The 10,706-nt window shown below is 36.1% G+C and overlaps 1 protein-coding gene across 2 annotated transcripts; it reads left to right on the top strand.

Moving 5' to 3' along the window:
* The first annotated feature begins 1,799 nt into the window (after window positions 1-1,799).
* LHCA5 (photosystem I light harvesting complex protein 5) lies at window positions 1,800-8,690 on the top strand. 2 transcript variants are annotated; one of them, XM_088865215.1, is made up of 5 exons: window positions 1,807-1,945; window positions 7,507-7,661; window positions 7,879-7,983; window positions 8,186-8,274; window positions 8,359-8,690. In XM_088865215.1, exons 3-5 carry the CDS (start codon window positions 7,901-7,903, stop codon window positions 8,496-8,498), a joined length of 312 nt encoding a protein of 103 aa, XP_088721341.1. In that variant the 5' UTR covers window positions 1,807-1,945; window positions 7,507-7,661; window positions 7,879-7,900; the 3' UTR covers window positions 8,499-8,690. The 2 variants fall into 2 exon arrangements, with proteins under 2 accessions (XP_006828393.2, XP_088721341.1); XM_006828330.4 differs by lacking the exon at window positions 7,507-7,661 and having other exon boundaries at window positions 1,800-1,945.
* The last annotated feature ends 2,016 nt before the right edge of the window (window positions 8,691-10,706 follow it).

Below are 10,706 nucleotides of genomic sequence, written 5' to 3' on the forward strand. Positions count from 1 at the left end.
ATGGTTATGTATATCCTTTAATCAAAGAGAAAATCGAAGCTGTTTAAGCATCACTTGGTCAATAAGAGTTCAGTGTACAGTTCTGAAATTCTGAAATAAACTGCTAACAGTGACATGCTTTTATAAGTTAAACCGTAGCTTCCCATTTATAAGGAATTTGAACAGAGCTTAAACATGAAAATCATAGTAGACACATGTATCTATCAAATGGCGGTGATTTGAAAGCATTTGGGCTCCAATTGGTCAGTCAACGCTCATGGGAACAGAGATGAAATTTCTGAATTCTGCTAAATTTGGTTAATAGTGGACCTACCTGTCTTAACAGAAACATAACTTTCAATCTAGAGAGAATTTCGAGGTGACTTCAACATGAAAGTTTAAGTAGACATATCTTTCAAATGGCAATGGTTTTAAAGCATTTGGACTCCATTTGATTAGTCAAAAGCTCGTAACAACGGAGTCAAGAGTTCTGAATTTTGTGAAATCTGCTAACAGTGACATGCTTTTACAATTTGAAGCATAATTCCTTGTTATAAAGAATTTGAACAAATTTTAAACATAAAAATCATAGTAGACACATGTATCTTTCAAATTGGGGTGATTTGGAGTCATTTGAATGTCATTTGCTTAGTGAAAAGTATATTGCAAAAACATGAAACCTCCCTGGAATTTCACAGTGTGGTCACAACATGACGCAAAGATTAGTCAATAATCCCCCAAATCATGCTAGATTTCAGTATAAACCTTTTTACATCATACATTAGATGCATAAGAACATCCTCCCACAAATTCTCATGGCAATGAAGAAGGATTACAATGGTCATTTTGACATTCAATGATAGGCTAAATTTCTGGAAAACATGACATAACAGGGTACACATGCAGCCATTGTGTATGCATATGCTCATCCTCAACTTCATGCTTGATTCATGCTTTCATGACTAAGGACCTACAAGGTAGTTACCCACTTACTTTGTGTTTGTAATGGTGCTTTCACAATCCCTCAAACAGTCCATCTCCTCTTCACTCTAAGTTCTCCCACAAGGGTCAAAGGGGGCTGGAGTTTGGTGTTTCAAGAGGGTAGGATGGGTTCAAAACGTGAAGCAAAAGGGAGAGAAGGGGCTTTTGTACTCTCTCACATGGGAGGTGGCATCCTAGGCTTGCCAAGTGGCAACCTTAGTGTCATGCAACTTGACAAGTAGCAGGGTGGCAGCATGCAGCAGGCAAGTGGCAACCATGGGCCATGCACAGGCTCAGCGGCATCGTGCACGGCGACACTCTTTTCTGCTTCTTCTCACTTCCGTGAGCGTCCCTCTCTTCTTCTTTCTCTTATTGCCGGGTGCACTCCGTCGTGCGCACTCTCTCTTATCTTATTTCTCTTATCGTTGCGCACACTCCGCCCGTGCACTCTCTCTTCTTTCTCTTACCGCCGCGCACTCTCTCTTCTTCTTTCTCTCTTATCGCCGCGCGCACTCTATCTGATCGGGAAAGTCTGGGTCGTTACACTCTGCTTGCCACAATAACCACGTATATAATTCTTCTTAGTTTGTAACATTGATGTTTATGTTCTTTAACCAAGAAGATTTTATTGCTAGACTTGATCAATTGTTTTATCATAAAGAATGACATTGAAAGCTTTTAAGCTTCTTTCAAGCTATATACAAACTATTAAAGCTGTTATTAAACTGAGAAATTCATGTTTCTTTACTTTGTTATATTAATATGGAAAGTATCTTTGAGAACAATCCACATATTTAGGCGAACATCTTGTAGTCTCTCACTGATAGGAATTTATACTTGCAGATGCTTGAATTGACCTCTTACTTTTTCAGTTACTTCGTACAACTGGTGTAAGCAGTATACCTGCATGGTATGAAGCAGGGGCAATAAAGTTTGAGTTTGCAAGCACACGGTCACTTTTTATTGTTCAACTTATTCTAATGGGGTAATGTTTCTTCTAAGATCTTGACCAGGATTACATGTTATAACTCTTTCCACATTTATTCCCACTTTCCTGCTTCAAATGTAATTCATTAGAAAAACTTTATGGATGTTTTACCAATTAAACATGACTACATTAGATTATTTCTCTAGTTTGCCTTAGGGGTAATAGTTCTAGGACACTAACTTCCAAAATGCCATTGTATTTTTGTAAAAATTTCAAATTTGCCCTTGCTTAATGGTAAAGCTACCTATTTAAATAATTTTTTAATAAAAAAGTAATCATTGTTTTGAAAAATACACCCATCACAACCCCTTCTAACTTGAACCTTTGTATTTTGAGGGGTTGTTAACTCTAGACAAACCCATATATATATATGAGATTGTTTACAAAAAGACCATTTACCTTTTGTTCAAAGAGCTCACAATCATTCTTGTCCCTTAGATTTCAAATTGGGTAGTTGTAAGAGTGTAATTGATTAGACACAAAGTTCCAAAAAAAAAAAATTCTTGGATCTCATGACTCACCCTAAGGCATCCAATTTGATATCTAATGTGTGGGAATAGTTGTGACCTCCTTGTACAAAAGGTAAATGGTCTCTTTGTAGACAATCCTTATATATATATATATATATATATATATATATATATATATAAAAGATCACATTGGAAGATGAATCCCACAACACTTGGCATAAATGCATCTGAGTCCTATTTTTCCCATTAAAATGACTTGTAACACTGTCAAACTCATTTTTGATGCATAATGAACAGCTGTTAATGAAACACAGCCCCAAAACTTTATTTGTAGAGTGCCCTTGTTCTTTAATTAAGATTTCAATTTTACCCCTTATGGAGATGACAAAAGTGCCCTTTGTCTTGTAGTAATATTTACAAAATTGCCCCACAAAGTAATTTTTTTAAAAAAATAGACTATAAAATTAATAAATCGACCCTTCACAACTCTCTCTATCTTGAACCTTTGTAATTTGAAGGGTTGTGAAGTTTAGATTATCCCTATATATATATTTATTTTATTTTTTGTTTTTATTTATTTTTTTATTTTTTTTGGGTTCTGGCCAATTGTATTGTTAACAAGAAATTCAATGTCTATCGAAAAGATGAATTAATGTTGGAGCATCTTCTTGAATTTGGTATGTTCCTTGTCAAAGTTGTGGCCCCAAAGATTTCATACTTCTACTGGATGGGTGCTGAACAACCCTCGCCTTTCCTATTTGTTCATGTTCAGAATGATGGTATATTTTCAGCATGAGGGGGTTTTGAGATATTTCAAGTTTCTTTGAAAGCACTTGAAAAGTTTTGGGAAAAAGTGAAGAATCACAAAATAACTAGAAAGGAGCAACTCTCGCAATTTGGAAACAAAGACATTAACTAAATGTGCTTGACAAACTGAAAATTGAAAGTAAAGATAAATTGGAGCAATATGAAAGGAGGAAGAGCTTACCACATGAGCACATGCTGTGAGGAAATGATTGCCAAATAGGGCATTTGTAGGGGAAAACGTAAAACATATATCCCAATTTTCTTTACAGGCAAAGTAGATAACTTGTATTGGCCTTCGGTATAGCCTGATCCCCATTTTGCAATTAATTGGCAAAATTCGTTGAGCTTTAAGCCTCTTTTTATGATGACAAACAATTGAAAGGATCTTATAAGAACTAATATAACTTTAGGGGTTTAGGTTTCTAGTCTAGGGGATTATGATGGACAATTTAAAACTGAATTGACTGAATTCTAGGAGATGCTCAAACGTTACTCCATCGTGTCAATGGACACTAATTTTGGGGGGCCCTTTCACACTCTATGCAATAGATTGGACCTTGAATATGATTCCATCTGCAAGAACAGGACTAAAGCACAACTAATTCAGTTAGGATTTTCTATATCTGAGATCGAACGCTGCAAACATCGGAAATAACTTGTTGGAATTTCAACCTTGGTGGTTCTGAGCGTGAGTCTGACACGTGAAATGAGACACACATAGGTCATTTTGTGTTGATGTTGGTATCTTTGCTGGTGTTTTGAACTAGAGACCTCACTTTCTTTTACGTTGCCCAACATTTTCAGGACACTTTCATTAAAAATTGTATCAATGTTAGCAGTGGTTTGTCATGGCTCTCATAATATTGCATATGCTTAGGAAATTCCTTTTAGATAGTCCCAAGTTACCAATCACTGTAGTTGTATTCCTCCAAGCATCCCGACCTACTTTCAGCATTTTGTCGATTTGCAATAACATACATGGGGAGCTTGCGGACATCATTGAATAACTCAAAATGCCACAGGATGGCATGCACCACCTAGGGGGAATAGATACATTGCTGATTTGCATGTGTATCTAGATTATCTCAATGCAAAACTACCTTTACTAGAATAGGCTTAGGCTTGAGCTATTACATCTCTGAACCTTGGGGCATACTTGTATCTTTTAATTTCACACAGACACAAACGCTAAAGGGGTATGATAGTCCTAGAATTCCCTTAAATTCTGTACAAATATAAGAATTTTGTGGGGTAGATGTTGGGGTTTTGTGGCCATTTAAAGGCCTTATGAGAGCATATAAAACTATGACTATCGTGATATGACGACTCTAGTGGGAATAGAGTCCAGTGGGACCGATGGGGCATGATTTAAGATGTGACTGACCCGGGCTTGATGGGCTAGGCTTGGAATGTAGTTAAAAACCCTGTAGCCCTGGTTATAAGGCACAACCATGGAGGGCTTGTAGGGTTCTCCCTCGATGAGGTCAAAGAGATGCTCAAAATGGTTTGTTGGACAGTGGACTTCGCAATCCTTGTTTGTGATTGGCGAGCCTGAGAGGGTAAAGGGCCAAATCCTCATCTGCCATTGCATAACATGTACACATGATAGCCATGTTTGGAAAGCGACCCATAGGGAGTATGACGTATACATGTATGGAAGAGAGGTCCCCATGCACCATTGCGATCGTGTACACATGTCCAGTGGGACATGACTTGTCCTCAGCGGGAAACTTGTAATCCATATACTATATCCATGTTCTCTTCATTTATTGGCCAACTTTAATGCACCAATTATGAAACCCCTGCAATGAGTTGTGTGGGTAATGGGTTTCATTGAGTTGGCTTGAGAAGTTGACTGTAGTTCATGATATCTGGTATAAGTGGAGTGACGCAGTTAATTCGCATGAACCCGATGGATCCAATTATATTTAATTCTATTTTGTTTGAATTATGAGACATTGAAATGTATTTTTAAAATGCTCCACATGTTTTATTTTCTCAAAATAAATTTTTTCTTAGCTAAAAATTGATTTTTTCATGTTTTATGAATGTAGAGCTATTACAAAAATATTAAATACTATTTAAAAATTATTATAGGAGTTCTAAAATTTCTTTGGGGGCATGGAGGCCCTTTTGGAGTAGGGCCCACCACGAGGGAGGCGCACCTTGGTGGGGTCCCACATACCTTCCATGCCCTACCTCTGCTTCGTCTCTCTCTGTGATTGACTTGTTGACCAAGGTTTCTAGAAAGAGACCAAAGATTTAGAAGATATTTTGATTGAGAGGGAGAAAGGTTTGCTTGAAGTGATTTTATGGCTAGTTGTTCCATATCTTGAGTTTTTATGGTATGTCTATTATATTTTCAATGGGAATGGATCAAGGAACTTGATGGATAACGGTTCCAAAACCTTTCTTTTACTCATGATGGCTGATTTAGGGAGTGGATGGCTGAGATTGAAAGTCTTTTCACCCCACACATCTCCTTAGGTCAACAGTCAGATTAAGTCTCATTATGATGGAAAACCCTAGACCCCATAGACCTTAATTTGCATCTATAAATCCCCCTCTGGAGGTGTACTCAATAAACACATTCTAGACTTCTTTCTCTCCTCCCCGCTACCCCCCACCCCCCAGGCTCTATGGTACTCTCTCTCTTCTCGCTCTATTCCCTTCTCTCTATCCTAGTCACAAAGGGTGCCACGCCCCAAGCAAGATACAAGGGGTAGCACGACCAAGGTAGTAGGCCTAGGTTAAGAGAATTATCCCTCACGACCAAGGTAGTTGGCTTAAGTTAAGAGAGTTATCCTTATCCTATGAGTTTGTGATTTCAACCTTGTTCATGCTCTCATACTAGAATTAGGGCTTTGCCTTGGCTTCCATGTTTCTTGATTCACTCTTGTACGTTGTGTCTTGATCCCTTGGGAATAGTAGTATAATTATTGCTTCCTTTCTTGATTCACTGTTGTACGTTGTGTCTTGATCCCTTTTAAATGGTACTTTTCTTTTTTATGGCATGCAAGTGAGAATCCTAGATTGTATTAGGGTTTTGTTTCTGATTTTGAGGTATAATTGGACACTCGTAGTGTCCTAGCTAGTATAAATAAAAGAAATGATGAAAAATTTCAAACAGAATATACTTGGCTAGATCACAACGTCCATCTTTCAGTTCAATACATATGGTTTGATTACAGTTACAATCACATGAGGACGAGATGCTAATGAAACCATTCCTCAGATAAATTGCTCCATCAAACCTGTCTTAGAAAATTGGATAGCAAATTTTAGCACACATATGGTGAACTTGGCAGTTAGATCAGTTTGAACTGTACAGGTGTCTTCACCAATTTATTCGTTGATCCGGTCCTGATAACATTGGCTGGTGTGGTGTACAGTTGAATTCAATTAATAAAACAAACCCTCAAGATGTTCTATAATTCTATTGTACCCACTAAAAAGAGAACTCCATACTGATGAGAGTGTGTACAAAGGATTGTAACAGTTATTTCAACCTTGGAAGGGCTATATTTTTTTACTTACCATTAATAAGCACCATCTCCTTCCATACATATTTCTGTCTCTTTTAACAAGTTGTTTTCTCAAGCATGGTTAGCAAGGGAATGTGATCCTTCACCTGTTTTGGGCACTAATAACTCTAGTTTCTTACCTTGGATGTTTTGTTATGGTTGAAAGCACCTTATGCTCCATTATCTAGGTTCCCTTTGGTTCAATTATTCTTTCTTTTTCTCTGTTTCATCCTACCTTTAGACTTCTCATTCATTTCTGTGGAAAGATGGAGGGATCATAATAATTTCATCAGCCTAAAATATTATCTCTGGGGATTAAATTCATTTTGGGATTATTTCCAGTGTTGGGTCCAGTTCCTAAATCTTCAAGGCAAAAGGGCAGGAGTAAAATTCCTGAAACCTACCCTTGCTTTTAAAAAGGAGACAAGGCCCTATGCCCATTTTTACAATCAAGAGAAAAAAGGGACTTTGCTAATGGTTAGCGTCTTTACTGCAAATGAACAAAATTGTTAGCTGCTTCTGCTGTAATTAGCATTGTTGATGTGTAGGATAGTCAATTCAGTGTTGGCAACTTGAACTAAGTGCTTATGGTAGCAATGCTAAAGAAGTAGACTTAAATAAGAATCTCAATAGTGTTCACTAGACGATCTTTTTGATTCCTAGGGAACCATGTGATATCACAAAAGGTCCATATTTTGGTTTCCTTGCTTTGTTGAGTTACTGTTGTATGTGATGAGAATACCATTTATTGTCATAGAGCTGGAAGCACTCAGCAAGGGGTTAACTCCGTATCTCTCATGTAAGCAATTGCGACAGTGAAGATTGAAGTTGTCTATTTTTAGATGGCAGGTGGAGTTCTAGTTTGCAATCCTCGAATATAGGTTACACTTTTGTTGGTATTCTTTTTTAGAGGTATGAAAAAGTGAATCAATGAATCTCTTCTTAGATGAATGTGATGAATTGTTTGCCAAGCAAGCGACAAAACTTCTTTATTTTGTTATTATACCATTTGAGCATTGGAGAGTGCCTCTCAGTTTTTGCAATAAAACTGATGATTTTTATTGCGCTTCTCTTTAGCCTTAAAAATTGACATTTAATGTTGGTCTTCTCTCTTTCGCTCTTTTTACAGGTTTGTGGAGACCAAAAGATACATGGATTTCATTAATCCTGGATCTCAAGCTAAAGAGGGGACGTTCTTTGGATTGGAGGCTTCTCTTGAAGGCCTTGAACCAGGGTAAGTCTTCTCAGAATTCCCCAAAAAGAAACTTTTTGCTAATTGCGGCAGCTCCTTCCCCTTATTTTCCTTCATTTCTCTACTTTATATATTCAAACTCAGGATAGGGGAACCTGCGGGCTTAGGTGAATGCTTTTCAATCCCAGTTTCTTGTGAAGTTTAAAGATTATATTTTGATTGAACTCCCATATTTTTTTGGCAGCTACCCTGGTGGCCCCTTGCTAAACCCACTGGGTTTGGCTAAAGATATTCACCTTGCTCATGACTGGAAACTCAAAGAAATAAAGAATGGTTTGTGCTTAAAAAATGTCCTTTTCTTTGATATTCGGATTGCATTAGAGGCTTTCGAGTAATTGGCTCTTTCATGTGCTGTAGGTCGTCTTGCCATGGTAGCCATGATCGGCATCTTTGTGCAGGCTTCCGTGACACACACTGGTCCAGTTGACAATCTTATAAAACATCTTTCCAATCCTTGGCATACAACTGTCATTCAGACCCTTGGATTGGGATCTTGATTAGACAGGAATGAGATTGGGATTTTCCTTGTATATAAGCATTTTTTATTGTTTGTAATGGATGAAGATTCATTTTAAAATGTTTGTTTCATGTATTCTTGGCATATTGAGGCTAAACAAACGAATCACTTCTTATGGCCATGGGTATGTCATGGGCCCAAGAAAAATAAAAATAATATTTCAAACAAAAAATGAAAGGGCTCTTTGGCTGGACTGACTGTTCACAACATTTGTAGTTGGGATATAAGTACAGGGTGCGGTTGTACAACTTAAACAATCAAAGTACTTCCCCCAAAAAAAAAACCATCAAGGTAAGGTGCGCCTCCAAACTTTGTTATAAAGTGCAATTTTGGTGTAAAAATTCTGCGATAATCTTTTTTCACCTCTAATTATAAAATTTTGAACTTCAAATATGGTTGAAATCAAGCAGATTTGTAATCGTGTGAAGATCTTAAAAATGGAGCGTCCAAATAATGTATTACAAGTTATATTAGTTCTTCCCTCCCTCCCACTACATCCGTACATTTCAAAGCCAAGATGGTCAATGAAAAAGTTTTCTAGCATCAAAATAACTTTTTCTAGTGAATTTAAAAGGAGAACTTTACTTTTACAATTTAAAGTGTCAACCTCATACAAAAATTGTCTATATATATATATATATATATATATATAGCGTTGAGGCTCTAAACAATCAAATTTGAGAAATGGATTTCAAGTTTTGAAAATAGTGTATTTTGTAACATATTTTTGAACCGTCAATTTTCACGATTTTCAAGTTTTTATAGATCTATTGATCTACACTATTTTTTAAGCTTTAAACTTTATAAATAAAAATGAAAATATATTTTAAGTCTATCACAAAGATTTGCAATATTGAAACCACATTTTTCAACATGAAGGTCGGCTCTAATTTGATTGTTCAGAACCTAGGCTCTATACAAATCACACCACATATATATATATATATATATATATATATATATATATATATATATATATATATATATATATATTATGGTGTTGCCCATTTTAAATGAGGTGAATGCACACGTGAGGACGCAAAAAGGGGTAGCATCAAAATTACCCACGGTCAACAAACATCATCCGAAATGCCACCCGAGTCGACCCATGATTTGGGTGGGATGCAAACCATCCCAATCAAATGTGACAAATACTAATGAGAGAGAGAGAGAGGGCGGCATTTTTGTTCTTCATATAAACAAAGAGCCGATTTTTGACAAAAAAAACAAAAAAAAATGCCTTTGAGAGAGACTTGAAGGAAAAAGTTTATGCTGTGGAAGTAAGGTGCTCCTAAAACATCTGTCTGTAAAGGTTTTTCTGACATAAAGAGCCCAAGAATTGATAATCTCAATGTTGAGGTGAATAGATACGAGAAATAAAGGCTTTCAAGTCCTTACTGTTAACATTTAAAAAAGAAAAAAAAAAATTTAAGTCTTCAAAATAATGCATCTTGTAGTACATTATTCATTATTTAGATCGTTCGTTTTCGGAGTTTAAGTATTTGTGGACTCCTGGACATTCATTTGACATTTATACTATAAGATCATTTATTTTTGGTATAAGAAGGTCACAATCACTCTTAGACTTTAGATATGAAAATCAATGTGTCAGAAGATTCAAGAAATTTTGTTTCGGATTTTGTGTCCAATCAATAGCACATCCCTAATCATCTGATTTTAGGTTTAATAGCCAATAATGATTGTGACCTCTTTGTATCGAAAGTAAAGAATTTTATTCTATACATTTCCTTAAATTTAATAATTTAGGAGAGTACAAATTTATTGAAAAATCCTATTTAATTTTTAAAATTTGAGAAATTATCACAAATATACTTTAATTTTCGTCTATTTAAAAAAAAAAAACCAAAACTTTCATAAACCTCATCCACACCATTTGCCTTCAATTTTGGATGTTTTTTTTACCAAAATATCATTCATAGTAGTCTTATTAATACCGTAATGAATCCGCATTTTAGGTTTTACTTAAAATACCTTTATAAAGCCAATGATTATTATGATATTCGAATTATCGTAAGACCATCGTGGCTTATAAACCCTAACGAAACCCTTCGTTCATTACGATTTTGTTTTTACCATTTTAGCGTGGCGCTATTCTTCAACTTTGCTTCAAACTTTCTCAAGCTTAATCTCTCACTAGTCTCTTTCTCCCTCATTTCCATTATCTCAT

This window comes from Amborella trichopoda, chromosome 4 (assembly GCF_054954075.1).
Source record: "Amborella trichopoda isolate Santa Cruz 75 chromosome 4, AtrichopodaSantaCruz75HAP2 v2.0, whole genome shotgun sequence".
NCBI lineage: Eukaryota > Viridiplantae > Streptophyta > Magnoliopsida > Amborellales > Amborellaceae > Amborella > Amborella trichopoda.

Bases quoted from the DNA above. Each gene is read 5' to 3' on its own strand.
- LHCA5 (XM_006828330.4), top strand. The intron at 7,984-8,185 runs GTAAGTCTTCTC...TTTTTTTGGCAG, and splicing joins CTTGAAGGCCTTGAACCAGG to CTACCCTGGTGGCCCCTTGC. The intron at 8,275-8,358 runs GTTTGTGCTTAA...CATGTGCTGTAG, and splicing joins ACTCAAAGAAATAAAGAATG to GTCGTCTTGCCATGGTAGCC.